Source organism: Pezoporus wallicus, unplaced genomic scaffold (assembly GCF_028554395.1).
Source record: "Pezoporus wallicus isolate ANWC-B61680 ecotype Strahan unplaced genomic scaffold, APGP_CSIRO_Pwel_v1 contig_2871, whole genome shotgun sequence".
Classification (NCBI taxonomy): domain Eukaryota; kingdom Metazoa; phylum Chordata; class Aves; order Psittaciformes; family Psittacidae; genus Pezoporus; species Pezoporus wallicus.
Window position 1 is genome coordinate 5,741,140 of NW_026640775.1, and position 26,656 is coordinate 5,767,795.

At 37.6% G+C, this 26,656-nt stretch overlaps 1 protein-coding gene across 1 annotated transcript in view; it reads right to left on the minus strand.

Moving 5' to 3' along the window:
• Positions 1 to 2,212: 2,212 nt before the first annotated feature.
• The window catches only part of TRIM24 (tripartite motif containing 24), a 74,840-nt gene continuing 50,396 nt past the window's right edge, over positions 2,213 to 26,656 (minus strand). Inside the window, exons 5-19 of the mRNA XM_057420725.1 lie at positions 26,142 to 26,258; positions 24,880 to 24,994; positions 24,000 to 24,146; positions 21,672 to 21,789; positions 18,125 to 18,390; positions 17,333 to 17,497; positions 15,616 to 15,795; positions 13,120 to 13,255; positions 11,936 to 12,008; positions 10,403 to 10,571; positions 9,517 to 9,830; positions 6,381 to 6,513; positions 4,908 to 4,982; positions 3,412 to 3,561; positions 2,213 to 2,557 (exon numbers count right to left, since the gene is read on the minus strand). Of these exons, the coding sequence (XP_057276708.1) occupies positions 2,348 to 2,557; positions 3,412 to 3,561; positions 4,908 to 4,982; positions 6,381 to 6,513; positions 9,517 to 9,830; positions 10,403 to 10,571; positions 11,936 to 12,008; positions 13,120 to 13,255; positions 15,616 to 15,795; positions 17,333 to 17,497; positions 18,125 to 18,390; positions 21,672 to 21,789; positions 24,000 to 24,146; positions 24,880 to 24,994; positions 26,142 to 26,258 (2,368 nt within the window). The 3' untranslated portion in view covers positions 2,213 to 2,347. The remainder of the gene's footprint in view (positions 2,558 to 3,411; positions 3,562 to 4,907; positions 4,983 to 6,380; positions 6,514 to 9,516; positions 9,831 to 10,402; positions 10,572 to 11,935; positions 12,009 to 13,119; positions 13,256 to 15,615; positions 15,796 to 17,332; positions 17,498 to 18,124; positions 18,391 to 21,671; positions 21,790 to 23,999; positions 24,147 to 24,879; positions 24,995 to 26,141; positions 26,259 to 26,656) is intronic.

Sequence of the window (26,656 nt, forward strand, 5' to 3'; positions counted from 1 at the left end):
CCAACCCCAAACCAACCAATCAAACCACCCCCCAAAAAAGGAAAACAACCACCATTCAGTGGACTGAGGCAAAGGGGGAAAAAATACATTAAAGTAGATAGAGTCTTTGCCATAGCAGCTTGAAAGAATGTAGTACTTTAAAATTGCTTCCTCAAGTATTTGTGCCTATACCACCTGTGTTAAAGTAGCTAAATTTAACATCTCAAAAACCTCACTGCAGAGACAATTTCTGACGATTCTCAGGGTGACATTCAAGAGCACAAAATGAAGGTTGAGTCAGATTTTTCCAGTGGATTAAACAAGACAGTTTCAGTTTACAGAAGACAGATAAGCAGCTGTACTGCAGGACTACATATATGCTCTTCTCCCCCGTATCTTGCACTGGGAGAAGAACTTGAGTGTGAAGCTGTAAAGGTATCTAACTTCACCTCTAAACGCAACAAGCCACCTAATAAATCTGTGCTTGCAACTTATGGTCCAGAGAAACATGCAGCACCTTCCTCTGGAAGCACTGTTAAACTTGATGACAAGGTAAACAGGATTTCCAGGCATTGCCAGATCTTTAAGATATCAAATGTTGCAGTGGCAGTGCCTCCTGTTTCTTAAGTCTGTGCTACTGCAGTGTGCACTGATCACATCTGTTCTGTTAGAATGGTCACCTTCCTGTTCTGCTCCTTCACCTCTATTCTTTCTTTGGTACTGTTGTGATGGTAAAACTCCTGCTGCAAACAACTTTCTCCAAGTAATAAAAACTTTCTACAGAAAACCACAACCAAACAAAAGGAACAAAATAACAACAACAAAACAAAAAGAAAATGAATGGTTCCTCTGAGAACCAATGAATGGTTCCTCTGAGCAGCTTAAAAATCAACCAATTTCAAAAGCTACAAAGGCTGCTGCAAACACAACCAAGTGTTCTTTTCTTGGAGTCCACTACATTTAAGCATGCAGTGCCACCCTACGACAAAGGCAGGTGGACAATATCTCATCTGATGAGAGGGGAAAAAAAGGGCCTTTTTCTGAGCGCATATGCACACAGCAGGGAGGCACAAGCAGCACTTTTATCTAGTCTCCTCAATGATCTATGCACAGCACCACATCAGTGCTACATAGCAAATCAGAAGCAGGCTTGTGTACACTCGGATATCTTCACGGGTCCACCTGCAAAATTCTAGCACACCAGAGCTCAGTTAATCCAAAGGACTGCCTGCACTCACAACAACGCAGTTTTCATTTAAGATAACAAATTAAGAATATAAACCACTAGCTAGAGCAACAAGAGACAAAGTACTTCTTTAACTCTGCAATCTCTGAGGGCAGAAACAACCATCTGCATTGTTGTCAGTGCTTCTGGGAAGTAGACAGAACTGAAAAAGGCCATTTGTCCTCACCTAACGGTAATTTTAGCAGGGACAGATGAAGGGTCAGAGAACAGTATCTTCCTTTTTTTGTCTACCTCTTCAAACTTTGTACTTCCAAGTGAATAATGGTGCTGGTTGCATTCTAAAATTTGGAAAAACAAGAACTTGTGGACAGAAAGGATGCCCTTGCCCCCCATTCTAAACGCACACAAAGACTTGCTGATAGTTGCAAGCAAACATTTTTCCCTTCAAAACTTTGTTGTCAACTCCATTAAAGAGAAATACATCAAAACTTGAGACACCATTTAACAAAAATAGTACAGAAATACTACTGTTTCTTGCTGGTGGTAAGAAAAATGGCGCAAATCGAAGTATTGTCCTTTACCTCCTCCATTAAAAACTCCCAAACAAATTCCTTTGTTTTCCTTTTCTTTTTCTTTTTTTTTTTTGAAGTTATTTTTAATACACTCTCCCTTACATTTTAAAATTACCAATAACTTCTTTGGGGGTAACTACACTTTCATTGTACGAGTCAATATTGCAGGACAATATTACACCATCTGTTCTCATGGCTTCTGTTAAATACAGTACAAAGAAATCAAATTATGGCCAGCCACATGCCTTTGGTAAAATTAAAAGTCTGGTGAGATCACATTTTCTTCAAACTCAGAAAGCCACATGTTGAACCCATGTAATGTTTTGAAGTTCAGTTCTATACAAAATTCTTTTCTTCGTCAAAGTAAACAGCTGTCATGCCACCCAAATGGCAATTTCTGTGCTGTTCCAGAAGTATGAGGAAAGCTTGGAACTTCAGAACTCTCCACGTGCCTTGATCACCATTAAATCTGTGTTCCAGACAAGGGGTAGAATGTCTAGTGAATACCCACAGACCTACCAGTCAAAGCAGTTATGACTTTTCCCCTGTTCACAATTAATAGTGATAAATACCCTTAGTTTTTTAAGAAGCCCATAGCAACACATGCAGCTCATTTGAGTGACTGACGGTCTTCTCCTTTGAGGCGTTTTTTCCGGGGCTGTACAACGTCATCATCTGAGTCACCAGTAAGTTCTGGATTATCTTTGTCACTCTGGCAGTTGGGTTGTACGGGGAACTTTCTCTCAGGATAAAGGTTCCTCAGAAGGTCTTCAAAGTATGCTTCAAGTTTCATGCCAGCATCAGCCACTTCGGAATCGGGCTGTTGGGTGAATTAACAACATCAGTGCACCACAAAATAGGCTTATAAGCAATTCACATTTGGTTTTTTAGGTGCTCTTACAAACTACCCTCAAAAACCCAATCAGCAGCAAGAATGTCACCTGTGGAACACTTGGTCCAAAAGAACACAAGCCTGCAAAACAGAGGGTAAGGACATCTTTTGGCCAACACCTCTAATGACTTTTTTCACTGATGGATTATCACAGAAGCCAATTGCAAAAGCCATATTGCCATCCTGAAAGCTATATAAAGAGATTCTAAAAACTCTTAGGTATTTACTGGAAAATAAATAAATAAATAAAGAGGAAAGTTGGGTTATATTGTGAAATACATAGGTATGCCTTCAGGATGTTAACATGTTTTGGAATGTCTGATTCACTCAGTATCCGCATTCCTTTTTCACCATGTGTTCCCTTACGCGCAGTGAGGGTAATAACAATCACTAAACATGCAACTACAAATCATAAGGGTGAGTATAGACCTCCCAGAATAAAAACCCCACGGAATTTAATATTTGAGGCAAGGAGGAATAACCCAATTTTTAAAAAGCAAATGGCCACCATTAATCTTTATGATAAAAAAATCATCCTATTCTTTACCTGCTATCCTGCCATCCAGCTAGCATGTCTGTTACAGTCCTCCTTCCTTCTGTGGAAGGATCTCCACTGCACAGTAACCTAGCACCCCAGCAGTTTCAAACGTGATGTTTTCACTGCAATCTCATCAAACTAAGTTTAATACTGTTAATTCTTATGCTGTAAGTTCTACCCCCACTACAGTTTTCCTAAAAGAAACTACACCTACAAAACAAGATAAAGTATCTACTTTTCTAACCTCATTAAATTCAGCACAGTTTTGGAAAATCAGTCTGAAATCAGCCACAAAATCTTCTGGCTTTGTGTAGAATGAATTGGTCACTTCAAGCCTTTTCTTGATGGTTGACAAGTCCATAGGCTTTTTGATTATTTTGTAGTAATCAGGAACCTACATGGAGAAAAACAAAATTTACTGAACGCAGTCACATTCATTACTTACTGTTTTATAAACCTTTGCCTCTGAGGGAGAAACCAAGATTTAGTCTCATCTTCAAATTACAATTCTAAGATGTAAGAATGGTACTTTTTAACTACGGTGTATGCATAGTTTCTGGATTAACAGTGGTGTACGCTAGCTTTGCTGCCTAAATATACTTCTGCCTATTTTAAAATAAAAAAAACCAAACCAACAAATAAGCCCCCACTTACATTGATTATATACAACAGAGGAAGCAATATGGACATTATTTTTGGATGCAGTCAAATGAGCCATCTATTAAGTTTCACTCTCAAGACCACCATATGGTAACTTTGGCAACCCACTCAAACGGAGATGGTGCATCGGTTGCTTAAAATGAATTTTCTGAATGCATTATGAATTAATGCATTCAAAAATAAAAATTAGTGAAATACGTCCTTGGAAATGGTGGCAAATTTCAGAGATAAATAGATGATTTTGGAACTCAAACTGTGGATGTAGGGATTAAGATTTATTCTTTCTTTAGAATTAATTAGAAATTATAAAATAGGGTATGAAAGCCAATTATAATGGTTTTATACATTCTCCTAAGTCAATTCACATTTTGAGAGATATGCATATTTTAATGTTATAATACCTGAATTTACTATTTCATGACCATTATATGAATTAATCTCTTGTGTCATTTCTTATTATTAAACTCTGCTGAATGTTCTCCAAAAGAAAAATTCTTATTCAAATGGAATAAAAAGGGCGCATAGGAGCATATTGCTTATTGATGAATTCTTTTCCCACTGACTTGTCTTGAAGAACATAAAAGAGGTATTTTTCACCTGATCATGCTGGTAACTCTTCTGGGCACCCTTGCATTCCCAATATCCCCAGGTATTGTTTACTATCTTAACCTAATACATTTCAAGCTAATAACAAAGAAATTCAGCATCATATTAGTATTATGGAGTATCCTAATTCTCAAAATAAATTGGAAAAAAAGAAAGAAATCCAAAACCAAACAACATACTCCAATTCACCTTTCCAGTGAGATCACTCAGCATTGTGAAATCAGCTTAGAACTTACTTTTTCTGTCTACATTTGAAGTGTTAAGTAAAATCACTTCTTGAGGAATTTTACTAGTAAATCACCTTCTAACCCAGTGCTTCAACTTTAAACTGCGCTTCAGACAGTATTAATAAAACACATTTAATACACTCAATGCCTGGGAAACAACTGCTCATAACGATAAGACGTAAAAATGTCATTAGAAATATGCCAGTTATGCTTCTTAACATAAAATGGAAAGAAGCAAGGTACATACTGTGGGAGAAACTGGATCTTGAAAAGCAAGACTCATTTCATGACAGTAGAGATACAGCAGCAGTCTTTCACACTTCTGTGACAAGAAAAATAGGTATACAAGTTAATAGAGAACCCTGCATGATTTCTTCTAAAATAACAGACTACAGAAAATGCAAAACACATGCCCTGTACTCCCTCAGACCTAAAGTGAAAAGTGAGCACAGAAATTGTATTTGGAAGCAAGATTAACTGCAGTATTCCTTCTTGGCAATAGTTACATCCTTATCAACTCTCAAATGCAAGCTACAAAATCTCATACAGTTACTAACAGTGTTATTCAGCATTTGCTGAGCCCAGCAGACATTCAAGGGAATAAATAAAAGCATGCATGGCTCTTAGTGCTTTACAGATATTCAGAATAGCTATAATGTTTTTCCTGGTCTGGGTAGAACTGCTCTGTAACTGCAAAGCCCACAGTGTTTTTGTTAGCAGTGGGAAGGAATCTCTTTTCTTTGCATATTCAAACACATTTAACTGCATCTTGATCCTCAAGCTTCTTAAAATAGATTTGAGATTTTGTGCTTGCTGGTCTCTTATTGGAATATTTACAGTAAGTTTATAACTTACATTTTTATAATTTACATTTAAGACAAAACACAGATGGAGCTAGCTTTTTTCCTTTTAGATAGCAGCACATGTAAATAGCTGTAGGTAGACAAAGGCCCCAAATAAACTACCAATTTCAGTGTATTTGCCAACTGAAAGCAAGTAAAAAACTGCTGGAAGTTTTAATAGAGCTCAAAATTGCTTAAAAAAAGTTTTGAATAATAATAACAACACACAACTACAAAGAAAAGAAAAATCAAAAAAAAAGGCAAACACCCCCTTTCCCAAAGTCCCCACGAACCCAAAAGACTCTGTTAAGCAGTTCAGCTGTCTGCTCAAATGTTCATAGACACAATTTTTTTAACACTGAGACTTAAGGGGGGGGGGGGAAGTTGTGAGACCCACTGTTTCCTTTGTCGCTGCTTTCACAGTAACATTCAAAGCTGCAAAAGGACAGCAGTTATTCTTGTGTTACTCTCTGGAGGATCAGTATTGTATCTCTGTATATCTTCATTGTGAAAGAACCACCTTAATTTTATGTAAGGATGCTGACACAGTGCTTTAAAGACTAAAACCATCAGTTGATAACATCAACCTATGCCAAATTTGGAAAGCACAAAGAAAAATTCTCAGTGCAAGTCACTGTGTACAAGAGTTCTGTTAAAAACAGCACTTGGTAATTCCTAGAACACATTCCCACTTCAGAGCACCAGACCACAACCACTCCTCAGACATTCATGTGTTTTTCAGCATGTTTACATGAAGGCTGCTATGACCGCAGAGCTTATTTCAAGAAGTTAATTCTCCTTTCTTACCATCACCTTTAAAAAGATGAATGCATTTCAGAATACAAGCAGCAGCAAGACAGTACTCATTTTATGCTTACCCTGCGGTCTATTGGTGCCAAACCCACAGTGTCTTCCAGTTTTCTTTTTTCAGAGCTGTGTGCAGGTTTATCACAGTCATATTCAACTTCTGGCTTGGACAAATCCCGACAGAATGTGCAGATCCACTCTCCACTAAAAACAAGACAGGCACATTGATCTCAATGACCATAGCGCACTCCCAACAGAAGGCTTTCCATATATTTCTGCATTAAGTTCCACATTTATGGGGTGTTAGTTTTTCCCCCACCCCGTATCATGTGTTGTTTTGGTGGTGGTGGTATTTTGAACACCACAAAAAGGCAGAGACTACTGGTAAAAGTGCTTTATTAGAACTTGCTTTTTATGGCACTGGTGTCATTAAAGGTGTCATAACAGAAAAATGTTTTTTTTATAGTAGACAAACTGTGTCTACCTTTGTTAGTACTGAAATATTTCACTTGAACTCGCAGTATTCAAGCAAAGCACTATTAAGAGTTTTGTGGCCTAACTTCAGATGCTGAAGGAACTGTATAGGCCAAACAGAAGGAAAAAGCATTATATTGTGAGAACTATATGTTATTTCTACAAGCTTGATCTACAGCGTGTTACTATTCTATATAGATTGCCCTAGACAAGATTTTTTGGAAAACTAGGAATTCTTCACTCCCCAAAACTTTTACATGTTCCTGATTTTATCAGTTGGTCTAGGAAAAACCTACAGATTTAAATGACAAAATAAGATTAGGATAAAATTAGTTCTGCAAGATATGTTAACTGATTCTGTAACACAATTTCTGAACTTCAAAGTGTTGAAAGCTCTGGTTTTGATGTTATTTCTCCACAAATGAAGAAACCTGCATGCTTGCAGATAACCACAAGAGGGCTGAATTGTACTTCTTAATAGTAGAATTCAGCAGTAACCAGTTTAGAGCTCTGGGTGTTAGTTACTCAGGGGTATATTATAATATGGGAAATAGTTTCTGCAGCACCTTTTAATTAATTTCAATAGTAAGGTAGGAGACTTTCCAAGTTAAAAGAAAAAAAAATTACTGTTTTTTATTCAGAGTAATCAAAAAATTTCCACCATCTGCTAGTTCTAGCACACAGTAGTGAGCAATGGGCATCTTACCACAAAGAGACTTTTACCTTCTACTGTCCTAACTGGATGGAGTTATTTATATGACAGCATCACCTCTGTGCCTGGACTAGCATCTCAGAAACGTGCTAGATATACAAAAATTGATATAGGCCATGACTAAAAGATCTTTTGATACAAGAAAACAAGAAACATGAAAGATGGCAGAATGATGCATTTAAATATTCGAGAATCAGAAAATTGTTGTGAGTTGGAGTGAAGGAAGAAAAGATGCAGTGACCTTGTGAATCTATGAGAACAGTGATAGGACAAGGGGTAATGGTTTTAAATTAAAGTAAAGTAGATTCAGAGTAGATGGAAGTAAGAATGTTTTTATGGTGAAGGTGGTGAAACACTGGAACAGGTTGCAGAGGTGCTCAACCTTCCATCCCTGGAAACATTCAAGGCCAGGTTGGACAGGATTTTGAGCAACTTAATCTAATTGAAGATGTCCTTGCTCATTGCAGGGGGTTGGATAAGATGACCTTTAAAGGTCTCTTCCAATCCAAACCATTCTGTGATTCTATGGTTCTATGAAATTGTTCTATCCACCTGAAGCAAGAACAAAAAGCAATCATGAAAGTAGAATGACACTGCTGACATAATAATAAAGGAATTATTTTGTGTGTTTGAAGGAACTAATGCTAAGAGACCAAAGTTTGTTAAGTAGAATGTTACAGCTGAAAACAAAACCCACAAAGATGAGAACAAAACCCTGATACATCTAAAGCTAACTTAAGATAACCTTGGTTCTGAAGTCTAGGAACAAAGTGCACTTGTGCCAATATGCACCTTCAGAGATCTAAATGGGTGTCAGAAAAGTTGATTTTGTTTCCCTTTCCCCCAGATATCATCATCTCAGTTCCGACACAGTGATCCAGTAAAAACAGAAATTTTAAAGACTTATTCTTGAAGCTTTAATTTTCATAGAAACAAAGCCTTGTAAATACATTTTTTCCTATCTGCCTGAAGATTTCTGTTTTCTTGTCAAGCACAGATGTTTATTAGTTTAAGTACTTACCGTAACTTTGCTAGGTTTCCCTTATGGCACAAAGCTGTAAGGTAGCATCATTTTACTAAAACAAACAAACAAAACCCAAGCGAAAACCCCAAACTGTAATTTGAAGCTTCAGAAGGTAGGAAACATTTTCATGTGCCATTTCAGCTGACATTTAAAGGAGCAGATACGGTTGCAAAAGTATGCTTGCACAGAGCAGCACAGAGATGATCAAAACCTAAGTTGCTATGCAAATGTTTTACTCCAGCAAACTATGCTGATATTTAATAACGAAACCTAATATTTATAAAAGCATTAAACAATGAGCATGTTATGACAGATGTTTTTATCCTTTAATACTAATAAGCTTATTGCATGGCATTTCCAAGTTGGAACATTGCAAAATACCATTTATTTTCATCAAAGACACTAATTCCAGAAGCAAATGCCAGTAATGCTTATAAGAACAACCTATTTAAGACTGTATTTTGAAACTCAAGAAACTGAGTAGTTGTTCTGTAACAGCCAGTCAAGAAAGCCTGCTGCTTGTTTCAACACTGCCCGAGATATTACTAGATGTCAGTCACTACCTTCAATGCTTGGAGTGCAGCCATGTTTAGCACGATAGTAAATAATATATTTAATATTATATTGGCTTGGATTTTTCTTTAAGTTTTTTATTGTTATTAAAGAAATGTAAATCTTTTCCATCACCCTTAAAGCATCTACGATGGACTGGCAATTTTGTGGCCTAGTTTTAACAATAGATGCCCTAGATGTTAAGTGATCTTGCTTAACTGTAAAATAAGTGAAGAATTTTGTTACAGATTTTGCAGACACAAGAAAGTTAAATTGAAGTTTCACCATAGTTTCCAATTTTCACCAGTTACTAAAACTTCTGGATTCAAGACTTCAAAACCACCACTGCTTCCTTTGAGGCTGAAACTTCTTGTACTGGATTTCACAATACAAAGTTTGTGTCTTTTAATGCAAGTTTATACAGAATGGAAGGGGTCATAGTTACCTTGGAAAGCTCATTAACGTAGGGACATGACAAGATAGATGGAATACTTTGGGACATTTCTCACAGCAAAGGAGCTCCCCTCCATTTTGACATACTGCGCACCAATCTTCATTGGGATCATCCTCTTTTCTGCCCTCCCCTGTGTGAGAGGGGCCTATCCATCCTGTCTTTCCACTGGATGAGTTCTCCTGCAGTATCCCTGGTTGATCATCTGTACTGTCTGGTGCATCTGTTCTTAAGACAGCTTCATCAGAAGCAGCATTATTATTGCTATCTAACAGCAATGAAGTAAGTATGCTTCTTGAAAAGTTGGTCTGTAAGAAGACACAGAGGAAGCCAAATTGTAGTATTTATGTGAATTTACATGACCTTAACAACAGGTAAACTGTTCAGAATAACAAATTCATACACAAGCAGCCACACAACTTGCAATATACATCCAAAAGTTACTACTGTAGTATAACATCAAGCAACTAAACATGCGAAATTCAGTATAAAAGACTATTTACTGCTCCACTAATAAAAACCTAATCTTTGATGCCCCAGAAGTCTAGCAATCTTATATATATATATATATATATATATATATATATATATATTTAGTTTACTATGTATTAGAAACACTTCCTAGCACACAAAAATTTGTTGTTTGCAAGCTATTTCCTACTTCCCCAGGTTTTCAATGGATAAAAGCACCCTGATCACACCAGTTAATTGAATTGGCAGTAGAGCTAGTCTGATTTTGAATTTCACCTCTTCCTTTTATTTAGCTTTTTAGCTTTCCCCTTTGAAAGTCCCCAACAGAATATTAGTAAATTATTTTATTCCCCAGAGATGCAAAAGACCCTCCAAAAAGCAAGGAGATATTTATAACTGTTAATATTACATTCTGAGGCCGGGATTCCTCCTCCGTCTCTTGCTTCACTATAACAATTGGGAAATCAAAGTTCTCATTTGATGCACTTGACTCCTGCTTAATTCTAATTGGCTCCAACATAACAACCGGGACTTTGTGCGTAGAATCAGCTCTTGGTGGCCTGCTGGAGGAGCCAGAACTGTAAATGACAGAATAAAGTAGTAAAAGAGAGGAAACTGAGTCAAAACTGGACACCTTTGGTACACTGATGGTTTCTGAGACCTCAGGATGCTAATCCACTTTGCTTCTTTGACTCTTGAGCACTACCGTATTACTTTTACATAATGGCACATCCAAGTTTATTCCTTTAATGTACATGGAAAATGCTTTACAAAAAGGGAAAATTTTAGTGGTGCAGTTCCAGAATTGGAAAACTGCTCATGGTTTGACTTAACATTAGCACAAGATTTGCAAATAATCTGTTTCTTTAACACAAAAAAAACCCCACTTCCACTGAATATCAGCCCACTTTGGAGAGGATGCAGCATATTTTGAGAAAGGCTAGTGTTTCTCCAGAGCCGAATTGATGATTGTAAACCACCCAAGTGAATGTGACAGATAAAACACATTTACATTATCTTGGAAGAGTTTCTTACAGCCTTGCTGCTCTAAAGAAACTGAGGCCCTACTTTTAGAACTAGATCCACCTTTTTTCGTGTGTTTAGTAGTAATAGGATAAGAATTGACATCCAAACTCAAAAATATCAGCTTATTATTTTTAATAATAATGAAGAACTTTAAATCTAACAAAATTAATTCAAGCAGCAGCAGATAGTCACATTTTTTAAATTCAAGTAAAAGACTCTTCAGATGAAGATTTAAACAGCTCATAAGAGTCCTTCACAGAATTTACCGTGTAAATGGAATAGAACAAAAGGTATTCTATATTAAAAAGCATCTGCATTTCCAATTTAAGTAGGATGACTGTCATCTGATTTTTCTCTGCATGAAAAATTAATCACATGTCAGATGTATGCTCTAATTTATTGAAACACATTAATGGATCTGCACTCTTCAAACAACATTGTGTAAATATATTTGTTCATTAATATTCCATCACTAAGGGATAAAAACATTTGTGTAGACTCTCAGTAGATAGCTAGTGCTCACTTATCTAACTGTATCATGGCAGAAAAGTCTAAATAACAATTTGTAGCATCAGTTCCTTAAATCTGAAGTAATTTATAGTTCCATGAGGACTTTCAATATGCAACTTTTTCCTTTAGCAGATTTTTCTGAATTTAAAGCCTAATTTAGAATTCTTTTACTAACGCCAACCTAGCCATCATTTACAGAGCTCATGTTTTTAAATGTGCTATTAATACATTACAAATGAAATTACTACTTTTAGAATGCAAAGAGTGCCGTAATAACCATCATGCCTGGCCTGTTAACACAGAAGGTGAAGCAAATTGACTTCTGTATGCATGAATGAGAGAAGAGACTGAGAAATGTTCTATGGAGACTGAAGTTACATTTTCTTCTCCCCCACTCTGTCCTTACCTCTCTCTGCTCCCAACGCTGGAGGCACTGGGTGAACGAATTGGAGGGTTTATGTTTGTCACACTGACTCCTCCTAGGATAGAAGGATCAGATTAGAACAAAACACAGGTCTGTGCCAAGTCTGAGATGTGACTCAAATACACAAGTTTTGGGGAAAATTTCCCATGCAGTGTAGTTTATTTAATCCATGTCTCATTTAATACAAATTCATGACAGGGTGAGAAGCATGGGATAATAGAGGCAAAGAGAGGATTTAAAAAGGGGCCCATTGCAGGTAAGCAGGCTAATGGTAGTACCTTTGCCTGGCTGAGCCCCCCACCTGATCACTGCAGCTTATTTTGTCTTACCTTATTAAATTCTAACAGATCTCTCAGGACATCTGCTAGGAAACTTTAAGCCAGACAAGATAGCAAGTAAGAAGAAGCCTAGGGGTCAGATATGGGAGAGACCAAGGGTATGGGAACCAGATAGCTGAAAGACTTATGAAGGATACTTTTGCAAGCATTGGTCCTGAGAAACCAGATTGGGCTGTTTGTGCTACCTGTGAATGCATTATTCACCTGTCTCAGCTAATCTTCCTAAGCACATAAACACCATGTAAGTGCATGAATGTTACACAAGTGCTGACTGGGAATTCACACTCCCAGAGGCTCACTACAGGTCAGATCAGGAAATGGGAGTAAGGAACAGCTATTGATTGTCACCAGTCATGGTGACAGGAATCCCCTGGGTCCTTCAAGTCCACCACATTTAGCTACCCACAAAAATAACTTTTATTAACCTTTATCACTGCTGCACTACTCTTCCAGTGAAAAAGAAATTTTTAATATCCAAATTGAACTTCTCAAGTTACCATTTGTAGCCACTGCCTCCTGTTACATCCTATCCTGCTTTTTCAAATACTGGTCTCTTACCACAGCTTACAGGTATTAATTTGGTGTACCCCTAACAGTACCATTTTTCTATAGATTTTTGTGCAATTTGAGAAAATCTGCTGCATTTTTCCTCCATATTTTTAAGATCTGGCCATTTTTGATCACAACACTAAAATATTGCTTCAACTTTACCCCTCCTTAGTAGGGTTTCTACATCTTTGCATTATTTTCATTACCAGCGTTAACACTGCCACATGACATTTTTCCATTACACTACTTAAACAGAAAATTGCACGACATTGCAGTTACCCGAGAGGCCTGGTGATGGTACCGATGAATTTGGTGACTGCACAGTCCTGTTTGAAGGGGGTTTTGGCTGATTCTGCTCCACAGTGCCATCCTTCCTTACAACATTATCTAGTGTGATGTTTCCTGAACAATCAATCTAAAAGGTGGGGGAAGAGAGGGAAAGCAGTTAGTGTTGAGATGGGTGAAAAAAAATAAACCACAAAACACACCCCCTCCAACAACAAAGCACCCCATGCCTCTGCCATCCTGTTACTTTGAAGGTGAAGACAAAATGCATTTCACCTAGCTCTGGCCATCCAAAAAATGAGATCGTTACTTTAAAACGGGTCACCTTGTTTTCTCTAAAATGAAAAGAAATGGCCACATCCAGACAGTGCTTCATTTTAAGACCAGGTATTTGTTTAAGTGCCTTTTTTTCCTCCATCAGTTCAGAGGAGGCTTACATCAGACAGCTACCCTTCACACACTGAAGTACGAGACAAACTTTTATCTCCATACTTTTTGTTTTGACATGCTCACCTTATATACTCTATATATAAATAAAAAAGTAATAAGCAATACACAAACTACCCATTAATCCACTAGTGTTTAACAGGACTGGAAGAATGTCTATGAACACTCAATTCCATCTGTCCCACGTATCTTCTGGGCAGCTGCCACGCATACCGATTCAAAATGCAAACAGCAAACCAGCACTTGTTCTTTCCACCCATAGCTCAGGCCAGACAACTGAACTTGTTTTAAGGACTCACAATTTACCATTCTAACTTTCTGTAAAAATTACGCATCCTGGTTTGATACAGAGAAAAGACCTTTTGAAATATTAGGGAGTTTTGCAATACATAGGTTATTTTTGTTAAGTATATAGGTTACCTTGATATAAGTTCTCAATTATCCAGATACCTCATGAATTCACTGGTATAAACTGCATTGATCACTGAAACTTCTATTTATAAGCTAGATTTACCAGGAGCAGATGCCAAACCTCAGCTAGGCCACCAGCATATTTACAGTGATTTGGGACACGTATTTTGATAACAAACTTCACCAATAGAAGAGTTCATAATACCGTGTACAAAATTCAGTATACTAAAGTGTCTCAGACTAATGAGTATACTTGTAGTTTTATGATCGTGTAGTGTAGTTCCTCTTTTAAGCCTGACAGATACTGTGTTACTGTACTCTACTTAAAAAAAAAAAATATAACACTTACCTGAGGAAACAGGTGGGAAAAGAGGGAGTACCAGTAAGTTATGACTAGAAAACCATGACATTTCAGATATCTACAAACCTTAGACCACAAAAATGGGCTTGGCAGTTGGTTGAAAGAATAAAGTCAACTGACCAGAACTCAATAGCTAACATGCATCTCTGACAAACATGCACCAATAAGAAGAAACTATGAATATGTCCTGGGTTCAGCAGTAGCAGTCATTTTTCTCCTTCTTAGTAGCTGGTGCAGTGCTGTGCTTTTGACTTTCAGCCTGGGAACAATGCTGATAACCCCGATGTTTTCAGCTGTTGCCTAGTAATGTTTACTCTGACCAGGGACTTTCTCAGTCTCATGCTCTGCCAGGGAGGAGGGGAAGTCAGGAGGAAGCAGAGACAGGACACCTGACCCAAACTACTCATAGGGGTATTCCACACCACAGCACGTCATGCCCAGAATATAAACTTAGGGAAGTTCCTCGGAAGGGCTAGATCGCTGCTTGGGTCGGGCTGGGTATCGGTTGGCGGGTGGTAAGGACTATATTCTCTTCCCTTGTTATTTCCCTTAACACTGTTCTTACTGGTGGTAGCAGTAGTGATTTGTGTTATACCTTAGTTACTGGACTGCTCTTATCTCAACCCATGGGAGTTACATTCTTTTGATTCTCCTCCCTATCCCTCCAGGAGCAGGGGGAGGAAGGAGAGAGTGGGCGAGCAGCTGCGTGGTTCTGAGTTACCAGCTGGGCTTAAACCACAACAGAAGGTCAGAAGCATAAGAAAAGATGACCTTATGATGCTCTATCGTCAGCTCACAGGCATGTTAGAAGATATATGAAAAAAAGAAGTACCGAAAAGATAAATGGAATTTATCTCATATACCAACAGTTAATACCTACCTAAGATAGACCTTTTGATGAATTAAAAGTATATTTTAAAATGTTTTATAATTACCAGAAATATCATCAGCAAACCAATGCTACCCATGGACACTGCTACGCTAATTCATTTTTGTTAGTATCATTATGGGGGCTGAGGGAAAAACATGCACCACCCAAATAAACAACTCCAATTACAACCTGCAATATTATTTTTCTTAGTTGTCCTAACAGCTGTCTCCCAGAATAGTTCTGAGTCTTGCCAGAAACATGTAGGCAATCCTGCAGTGTTGTTTTCTGCAACTGTTTTGACAGAGCAAGAATTTCAGACTAAAAGGCTTCCAATTCTCACAAATATTAAGACTTACTTCAAAACAGAATCCACAAAACATCACCCTTATGTTACACTTACATCAGGAAGAGATGGTAGGTTGTAAGAGCTACCCACTGGAGAACTCAAGTCTATCACAGGGGGACCATATGTCTTCCCATCACATCCTACAGCACTAGTGACTGTGGGGCTGGATGGAGTAGATGTTGTGCTGCTTGCAGTTGAAGGGGCAGTTGAAGCTTGTCCACTACAGATCTGCCACTAAAAAGAAGAGACAACAATCCACAATTAATCTTTGGATCCCCCCCCCCCCCCCAGCTGTTCACATCTACTGCATATACTGGTTCTAACTCAGCAGTTAAACAAGCAGCTTAGTTCAGGAAGCTGAATTCAAACATAAAATCCCAATTTACTCTGAAGATATCTAATTTCAAGAGCCAATCTTACACGACAAGGGAAGATGACAAGTAGCTGAAAACTGAATAGAAGAAATGAATGTGAATTCTTAAATTCAAAGCTGTATCTCCATGTTAAGTATCTATTAATATTTCATGCTAAATTGACACTGTTGTGGGAGAAATGTAACAGTTTTAGTGAAATAAAAGCATTACAGATAATAGGCTGAATGCACGACTTTTCCAGTGCTTTATTAAGTAAACAGCTATAGTGTCACTTGGACACCATCAAGTATTTGACGTTGTGCTTCCCTTAACTTAAAGAGATTAAGAATTTGAAATGCTGACTGGATCTCTACCCACGTATACATTTAATACTATGATATGAAGTGCACAGTCAAGTCAGACTAAATTTCTTTCTCATTTAGGCATATGCAGTTTTCAACTACTTTAATGGAATTTCATGGCAACCGTAGGCAAAATTTGATCCTGCTCAATTCCTTTGTAATCACTCATTCTATTTACTCATTTCTAGTTTCAGAAAGACATTACTAGATAATGGAAATGCTTGAAAGAAAGACTTGCAGACAGGCCAATCTTCTTTTCAAAGGCAGAGAATACAAGTAACTTAGTTTTATTACTACAGGTTTTCTTAAGATATTTTACAATTTCTTCAATTTAGTTGAAATTAGTTCTCTGACATCATAAGCACTGCAAAGATGAATGGTATTACTCCACTTCTCAGGTCACGGATCAGTCTCATTTGATTCTTCCCTGCTTACTTCTAGTGACGTGATTTTCTCTTTCCCTCCACATAGCTAACAACTCACGTGTTAATATGCTTTTCAATGAGGATCTGCCTTCCTGAGCATCCAGAGAATGTATTATGTATTTGCTTCTGCCCCAGTTAAGTCTTACTTAGCAGAGGTCCCACAATTGTGCACTTCTTTTTAATCTCCTTCTCAGTAAAAGTTAATATGTGGCATACTCTGGAGAGTGGTGGCAGCCATAGCTTTTTTGGCAAGCTTTTACCTGGTTCCTAGCGAAATCATTAGCATCAAGTGAAAGAGAGGGATTTTCTATCTCACCGATTGCTGTGTGTAGACTAAGGCTGTGCTGTCTTGCATAAATGGCCAGAAACCACAGTAATAGCAAGCAAGAGAATGAAACACCTACATAGCACACACAGTGGCTCACTTCTGTAATGCTTCAGCTGCTTAGAACTGTCAAAATGAAGCTTGACAGTTATCTCATTAACAAAACTGAGTAGCTTGTCATAGGGAAAATGCAATCTCTGTTCTAATTGCAAAGCACTCTAGAAACATAATCTAAAAGTAAGATGATATAAAGCACATTTGATGTTTTACTTGTACATGATGAGTTAAAAGGGAAAGAAACTCTACCTGTTTTATAGCTTGCTGTGCCAAGAATGCCATTTGCAGTGGGTTGGGCTTTATTGCTTGCCTTGGTAGGTTCTGAGTTTGGGGAAATCTCATCTGTTGTGCAGGAAGAGCTGAACCATTAGGCTTGGGGCTATGATTCTGAAAATGAATCAGGCGTGGAGGTGCCTACATGAAAACAAACAATTCTGCAAGTTAACTGATACATATTCAATGTTCCACAAAGTTTTACTAAGTGGACCTTTTAAAGTTCTGAAACCCTTAAAAAATTAGATGCCGGCAAACAGTACCACACCATTTATCTGAATGATCACACAATGATTTTCAATGTTAAAAAAAAATCTAGCAGATGGGTTTGAATTATTCTGGTATAATAAATGCAGATGCATGACAAGAGCCAATGAGAATATTACCAACTTTTAAAGTTACATGGGAGAATCACAAAGTTCTGTGCAAAAACACCTTGGAAAAAATTAATGACAGATTCACCTTTTAATCATTTGACAAAAAAAAACAAAATATGTAACTCAGCACTATACATGGTTGGATAACATATGTTGGGGGTTTTATTTATTTGTAAAAATAGGCTAAGAAGTGCTACTGCACAGGCAAGTTTAAAGTGCTGATTCAATTCTCTGTGAAGAAAACGTTCTGTAACCTAATTTTAAACAGCCATATGCTATGAAGATATCTGAAGTTATGTATCTAGACTTAATTTCTTTCTCTTTTCTTATCTTTATTTTCTCCTTCACTGCCATGGAAAAAGACTCTCCTCTGGAAACAGTCGTAACTTACCTGATGAGTAGCAGGAGGCTGCTGCATGGTTCCTGGCATTCTTGGATTTGGTAAACTTACTGGACCTGCTCTGCGTTGAGCTTGCTGTCTCTGAGCCATGACCTGTTGCTGCATGTGCTGAAGTCGGAGCTGGGCTAAGCTTATCTGAGTTGGGAACTTGGAGAGCTGGTTTGAAGGTAAGCTGCCTGGCGGCTGTGAGTTTGTTTCCATCACAGGGTTCTTGGGCACATGTGGTGGGGTTTCTTTATCTTCAATTACCAAAGAACCTAGTTTAAACCAGATAAATAGAAGACCAAAATACTGCAATAAGCAAAAATGTTATTTTTTCCACATTTAGTTCCTAGCTGTCATCATTCATTAATGTAAAGAATGGATAAACATGAGCTAGAGGGCTCCCATTAATTTTGTTTCCCTGAAAAGAAACAGGTGTATTTTGAAGCAAACTGTCTTATGCTGCAGCCTCCTCTATATGGTAGAGTTCCCTAGAAAAGTGTCCTGGTCTCTCCAGACAAGCAAGAGAGCAAAGGAAAAAGGGGATCTTGATACAAACTGATAAAAATCATATGATAAAAAAATAATAAAACGTAACTGTATCATAAAACTTAAAGGATCACAATATCTTTCTGGCCTCTAAATTAACATCATGGAATACTCAAATGATACTTTCAGTTGCTGCACACCACCAATTCAAGGATGTGATGGGCACCTCCAGGAGATATTTTCTCTCCACTGACTTAGAAGGAACTATGACTCGACAGGAACTTTTAGAAATTAATGCTGGGTGATAGATTTTATCTTAAGACGCGTATAGTGTGGTTACACAAAATTCTCACTTAAAGTTCAGGATACCTCATCCAAAGAAACATGAATTCCTACTAGAACAGAGTCTGATTTGATTCAAGGGAAGAACACACTGTACAGTAAAAGAGACACTGTTTAAAACAGAGTTAAATTAAGAAAGTTATGGTCCAAGATGAGCTAAAAAATTCCAGTGATTTTTGGAAGGCTGCACAATAGCTTTTCAATACAAGTGGGAGATAAACAACTCATACTCCCTTCTCTCCCAGAGATTCAGGGCTGCTTCCCAGGAGAGTTCACTTCATGAGGTGGGTATGCCACATGACAGTTTGACAATCCCTGTTACAGCAAAACTTGAAATCACTCACTGCAGCTTCTCTCCTCCTCTCTCTGTGGATCCTATGCAGTTTAGCCTGGCTCATTTTGGGGCAGATTATCTCAAGAAGGAGGAAAAACTTCTTGCATTTTGTATTCTTTTCATCCTAAGAGCTGAGAAGCTGAGCAGCATCAGCTCGGTGCCCCATCTAGACACAGGCACAGAAGGAATCTAGGCTAGTCAACATAATGTAGCACAGAACAGGTAAGAAAGCTAACAATACTATTCCTGTATTGACACTTGGTAATTTTGGTGTTGCATATGTTTTAATTATGATTCTACCACATCAGTTATTAACAAAGAAATTAAACACATCAAAATTGAAAAACCCTACCAACCTATTGCCTAACACCCTTTATTAAGCTCATAACAGGTCCAGTCAATGTTTCCCATAAAGTGAGCAGAGTAAATTGAAAATTAGTACTACTGTTTCCTATACACAGCTGTATGAAATATTCCACTACAGTCATACAGTCAATAGAGCTGTTTAATTTTCTGTCTCTACAAAAGGAATTGCCTTGACAGAGAATGGTATTGACTGTACTACAGTCAATTGTCAATTGACCACACCTTTATTCTGCTCTCTCCAAGTCTAATCACACCTTCAAATGTCTTTCCAGACTTATGACCTGTGGTATAGCTATTTACCCAAAGGTACTATAGATTCCATTATTCTAAGAAAATCAACCACGGGTTATCATACAATTTATGGAATCAAAACATTTTAGGTGATTTTTTCCCTAAATACATTCTGAAGTTTGTAAGAGAGCTATCCTATTAGTGTGCAGATGCTATCACTCTGTCAGCAACATGCTGCCTGACTAGAATTCAAGCCATTCAAGCCAAGTTGCTTCTTTACTCAGACTTAATTTTTAATTCAGGGGTTCTTAAATCTGGTTTATCTACAGAAATTGAACGTGTTTGATCACAAACATAACAGCCTAAAGGTTCTGATTTCTGAAACCAGATAGATAAAACCAGAACACATTTACCTATCACTGTTACAAGAACTCCTGTAGTGATCTATACAGGTGTCATCTCTATGGTAGCACTTTTCAGAATTTAAGGGAACATATTTAAGCATCTCATTGAATAAACAAATTTTCTTAAAAGAGCCAAAAACAAAACACACGAAAAAGGCCCCTCTTGGCAAGCATCATTTCAGTTTAGCAGCAGTTCACAATTATTACCACACAGCTTGACAGTTTGTTTCTGGAAACGAGAGATTCACTTTCAGTTCCTTTCCCAAAGAAAAATACAGAGAAGAAACTTGGGAGAATTTCCCTGCTACCATCCAATGTCCCAGGGTGTGGGAAAAGGAGCTTGTTCACCTTAAAGCACTGCTATAACACCTTCTTTCTCTACCTTTGTAGAGAATCACACATTTGCACCTCTCTGTACCTTTGTAGAGGTTACTGTACTTCCTGATAAAAGGCAGAAAAAGATCTCACAGGTATCTCACAAAGCATTCTGCACATGACAGAAGAACAAAATGCCCATCAAGCTACCAATGGAGAGAGAAAGGAAGCATAACAGCAGTCAAAAACCTAAAAAGATCCCTGTTTTAATTCCTGCTCCTAAGCTAATGAATTCCTATGGTTATCTCCATTAAACTCAGGATTTCAGGCAATCACATAAGCTTCCAGGTTCTGGAATTCACCAGTATCATAAAATTCTAGCAACTCGGAGTTGCAAGAAAAAGAAAAATGTAGAGACCAGTTTGGAGACTAGATCAAATCTATTAAGATAACGAAGTACGTTTGCAAATCTGTTAAAAACATGCTTTCTTAAGATTCCACCCCACAACTTCACAATCTAAAAAGCCAGACAACTGAAGTTATGAAGAAAGGTGTTCTCTTCCCTGCTATTCTGGTTTTCTTTGGTATATTCTTCCCTTCTCTTCATCTCAGTTCTGCAAGGCTTATTGTTCAGCTTGACAGGGGAGCAAATAGGGGTTCTTGGACATTTACGCTGCTGCTATGGATTTCATCTTGGGAAGACAGGATTGAAAGAGATGAAAGGGCTGGAAGATGTAGAATGAGGATGACTTCTGAAATCCTTTCTTAGGATGTGGAGTAGGGTTATAGGTTGTGCTCCTTGTTTTATTGTATTGCCCAGTAAACTGAAAGTTTCTATTTTCACCACCACATGTACCATTCAAACAGCGCAAGACTGTTAATACTTTATCGTAAGTATTCATGAACAATACTTTTCTCCATACAACACAGTTTAAATGTCTTCTGTAGACAAGGAAATAAACCTAACAAAGTAAATCAAGAACTGAATAGTGCAGAGGCTATTTATCTTCACAAAAATAAAGCTGCTTTCAAAATGGGATCAAGACACCAAAGGGCTAATAAAACTTTACCATACCTAGATTGAAAATATTTTGAGCCCAGAAGCTAGGATCACAGTGAAACTGGATGGTATTGTTAGTTACTGGTGAAGCATCACACCTTGCTCGGAGAAGATACCGTAGTCGATATGTAATCTAGAATGGGAGTAAAACAAGATTATTTTTTCTCTGGCGTCAGAGCCATGTAGCCAAACTGCATAAAAGGCCTTTAACAAAAAACACAAAACAAACAAATAAAACCACCATCACCACAAAAACTCTGTACTCCCCAAAATGAAAAAGCACAAACCAAGAAAACAAAAAAAAAACAACTGAACAAGCACCTAGAGAACCAAGGTGAAAAAGAAATTTATCCAAGCTACAAATAAAGGAGGTGTTCTCAACCTTTTTCCCTTGTTCCTAAAGTAGTTCTAAAAGCAATCAACTGCAGAAAAAAAAAAAAAAATCATTTTTCCCTTGTAGAAATACAAATACTTCCACAAACTTGGTCATTACATTAAATAACTTAAACTACTTGCAAGTGAAGTACAGATTCACATAACCATTGTTGTTCTGTTTTCTCCCAAACCTACGCTAGCCCATTCATTTTTCTTTCAAAGAAAAGTATCAAATCCTACTGGCAACCAGTATCATGACAAAGATTTTTCCTTTTCCCCGTAATAAATTTTAAGTTTTCTTCAGATCCAAACAGCATATTTTATAAGCTTCAGTCACCTTGGTTCCAAAGGACTGGACTATGATCATATTACACAAACAGAATACTCCATCAAATGCTCAGTATTTATCTAGTTCCCAGGAAGAAAGTATTTTCTCACAGCTGTTTCACTAGAAATAGCTAACACGGGCACTAGTTTTAGAATAACAAGCAGCAGGTACAGGAAAAACAACACTTCTATACCTATTTTTCTTGAATAATAGATGATTTCCTGGAAAACTTATCTGCTTAAAATTACACTGATTATCTTTTACATAGGATTTTGTAAGAGCTTCCAGTTAACAAGTTTTTTCTTTCAGTTTTAGACAGGTCAGTTTTAGATCAAATACAAAAGCATTTAGCAGGACTTCAATATTTTCTATGAACATGGAAAATTTTAAGTAACTACTATTTTGAATATAGATTTCCTAGGATTTCTATGTACACTACCAGAATCAAGTATACTACACTATAGAAATTCCAGTCCTGTCACTAACACTGCTTGCACACAGTTCTTGTCATAGCTTGTTCCACGTATTCCTCTTACTGTGCACATACACATATATATTGTTGATAAACTCATGAGTAGACTACTTACCCCCTGTAAGTAACAGTAGTAGCTACCAGTGTTTTGTTCATGCGAGGCGACTAGGCTGGCAAACTGCTGTCTTTCAGCAAACCATTTAGTGTGTTATTTCCCTGAAGCCCAGACATTACTTCCTAAGTCCAACTACATTGAAGTCTGCTGAGCATTACCCCCTCCTACTTTCAAGTGGCTGGATATGCTGGAGCAGAAGTCTCACAGGCTCTCTATGCATCACTATTCAGGAACAGATTTTCCAGGGTCCACAGACAGGACAGCTACTCAATTCCCAGATAACACCAACTTTCACCAAAAAAAACCCAGGAGCCTAAAGCTTATCTTTTGAAAAAATATTTCTCATTTGTTGAGGCCTTATGGGCTCAAAGCTCTTTTTCTTCAAATGCATGTTTATAAACTTAAGATGCCTGCAACAACTTGTTTTCTCACTCACATAGCAGAAGTCTTTGTAGCAACACTAAGCAGCTATAAACAATATGACTCAGACTGATGTCATTTTTCTCTATTCAATTAAAAAAAATATGACTGGCTGAGGCAGTACAAGGCAGGCAAAATGAATTTAACTACTTGAAGTTGATAAAACCAAGTAATATTCTGCTATCTGCTATAGCCTGCAGCATTTTAATGAGTATCAAAAAGTAATTCTAAATTATTAGAAACATTCTGTATTTATGTTTAAGAGAAAACTGACATCTGTACACAAATACACCTATTGGTAGAGAGTCATTAGAAAGTCTAATTCCCTAGCATTACTGACAAGTGTGTGTGTGTGTGCACGCGCGTGTGAGAGAGACTAACAACAGTCACAGTATCACAGTATGCTAGAGATTGGAAGGGACCTCGAAAGATCATCTAGTCCAATCCCCCTGCCGGAGCAGGAACACCTAGATAAGGTTACACAGGAATGTGTCCAGGCGGGTTTTGAATGTCTCCAGGAAAGGAGACTCCACAATCTCCCTGGGCAGCCTGTTCCAGTGTTCCTGGGCAGTGTTCCTGGGCAGCCTGTTCCAGTCTCTAAGTAAATGGAGAGAGCTATCGTTCTAACCTTACCAAGCGTTTGCTGTACAGTAGTGCTGTGCTGCTCCCACTGGAGACTGCCCATTTGGAAAAATTCATGACATGTTCCAGCTGTTTAGAGAGACCTGCCACTTCCTGCTGCTGCTGCAGAAGTTTCGTTCGATGCTCTTTTGCCAGGGTCTACAAATGGAAATGCAGTTCCAAGTCAACAGGTTCAATTTACAGTTAACAGGCGTTAGTTTTCATATTTGTAATTCACAACGATTGCTTAGCTCTCCTGAAGAGCACTCCTGCCCCCAGCTGCAGCTATCAAACAGAAAAGTCAGTATACATTTATTCAAGATATCAGGGCTTCCTGTACGTATTCTGATATTCTCTTATGATACATTTTCACATACATACATGCCTCCCTATGATACATTTTCACATACATACATGCCTCCCCGTGCGCACACACTCTTTTGAAAAAAAATAGCTGGAGGTAGTATTTTTCCAGGTATTCATTCTAGACAATTCTCTACTTTGGTTTGTCACTGGATTGATGAATTTATGGAAAATTCTGATGGAAATACTTTTCATGCATGACATGACTTGTAAAAGCATGGAGAAAGAAACTGGGCTCAGAGGCAGCCCTGATTCACAAAGCAGGGAACACATAATAGTTACAAACAAAACAACCACCACCCCCTAAACACAAACATTCCTCTCCTCCCCCATCAAAATCCCACTTCGTCATATAGCTTTCGTGGGACATCTCTGTACTTTGGAACTGTGACAGGACATGCACAGGTGTCTGATACTAGACATCAATTTTATTTTAGAATCATCTAGATTGGACTTTTTAATGTGAATCTACAAATAAAAAAGAAATATGAAGACTGATTTTTTTTTCTTATGATAGAAATTAAATTACCTCCAACTGATGCAGCAAAGCTTTTCCCTTTTTATTTATTTCCACCATCAGTGTAAATATGGCAACTTTAATATCTTGCTCCACCTGCTTTTGATTCTGATTCACTTCAAGAATTCTGTAAGTAGACAGCATAGAAAACGGTGGTTTTTAGTTCACAAATCCACCTCTAATCTGTTGCTGAGATTACAATATTTCTTGGTCATATGCACCAATTAATACATATACCATCAGATACTTATGGTCAGGAAAATTACTGGGAGAAATAGAAAGAAAAAGTAACAGTAAGCTATGATAAAATTAACTGGTGGCAAATTCTGCCATAAGTCTGTAAAATTACTGACATGTGCCACTGATAAAAAAATAAATGCTTACTGGAATTAAAATTCTTGATTTTTAATGGTCCGGTACATATCTTGAATAGCCATAGCAATCAAAACTGTTTAAGTCTAATTTCTATCTAAGGTAGAATGATACTCCACAAACAAAACAAAACAAAAAAAACGCCCAATAAACAGATTTTCCAATTTAGCTATTTCAACAACAGTGGTCAAACTTGTAACAGCAAATCATCATCTTACACAGTGAAAACCACTACTGCTAATATACAAGGCAGAATAACTACTCAGATGCAGCAAAACAGAAGGATGTCTGCTGGTTTTTTCCACCTCCACCATACTCAAAGACAGGCACAGAGAGAGGAAGAGTTCAGGCTGCACTCAACATCCCGTACAGAGTTGAGTCTTCTGGGTACTGCCTTTGAATTAGGCTGAAGGAGCAGTTACAAAGGCCTACTGCAGCACGCATTTTACAGATTTATTTTTCTCCTAGGTTTGTAATACCCAGTGAATAAAGCCCCAAGCATAGAAGTATTACATAAATCTTCAAAATGTGTCACAAGCATTATGGAAACATGAGTCACAGCCTTTCGCTTTCTAAGAGGGATCTACGCAGAGAAACTAAGAGTGCTGATGGTGGGGAAAGAATGCAAGATGCCTTGCACAGGCTTTATTGCCTCAGTTCTGTTGCACCCAAGCTATTTGCTGCCTATGAAGTCTTCTGGCTAAACAGAAAAGTTACCTAACACAACCAAGCCCATTAAACAGGCCACAGTTACTACAGTAAACTGGAGAGTTTAGTATTTCTCTTTCTGGAAGGATAAAAGGAGAGAGGTACAAAACGCACTTACCTAAACATTTCAAGAAATTACAGTGTATATAAAGTTGTCCCCTGTGGCAGTTTTAACATCAAAACCTGATACTTACCTGTTTTGGATCTGCTTCCCTGTATATTTTATGTACTTAGTTTTTTCCATCAATTTGGTGATTAGTGTCTCAATGATCACTTTCTGGTTCTGAAAAGCTTCCTCTATAAACTGGTACCTGTAGTAAAAAACAGTGAGTATTTACACATGCAAAATGCACAGTTATACTTGCTAAAAAGCAGTCTGCCTTACAAAAAACTTCTTTAATTCAAGAAAGATGTTGCTCAAGTCCAAAACTTTAACTGTCATCATGGAAGTACGTCAGCAAACGCTGATTTTATTTATATTTGAATTTATAGTATATTTTCTGTATTTTTTGAGAAATTTATTTTCATAAATATGAGGGGATACTGCAAGACAATAGCCCAATTTTAGCAAAGTAAAAATTAACGTTGTGCTGTAGTCATCACTTTGAAAATGAAAGTGCATGTAAGCTATTACTTCATGCAAGATAAGGTTGTAGAAACAGAATCGAGATTGCTGAGTCAGTAGAAGTCAGCAACATTTTAAATCATG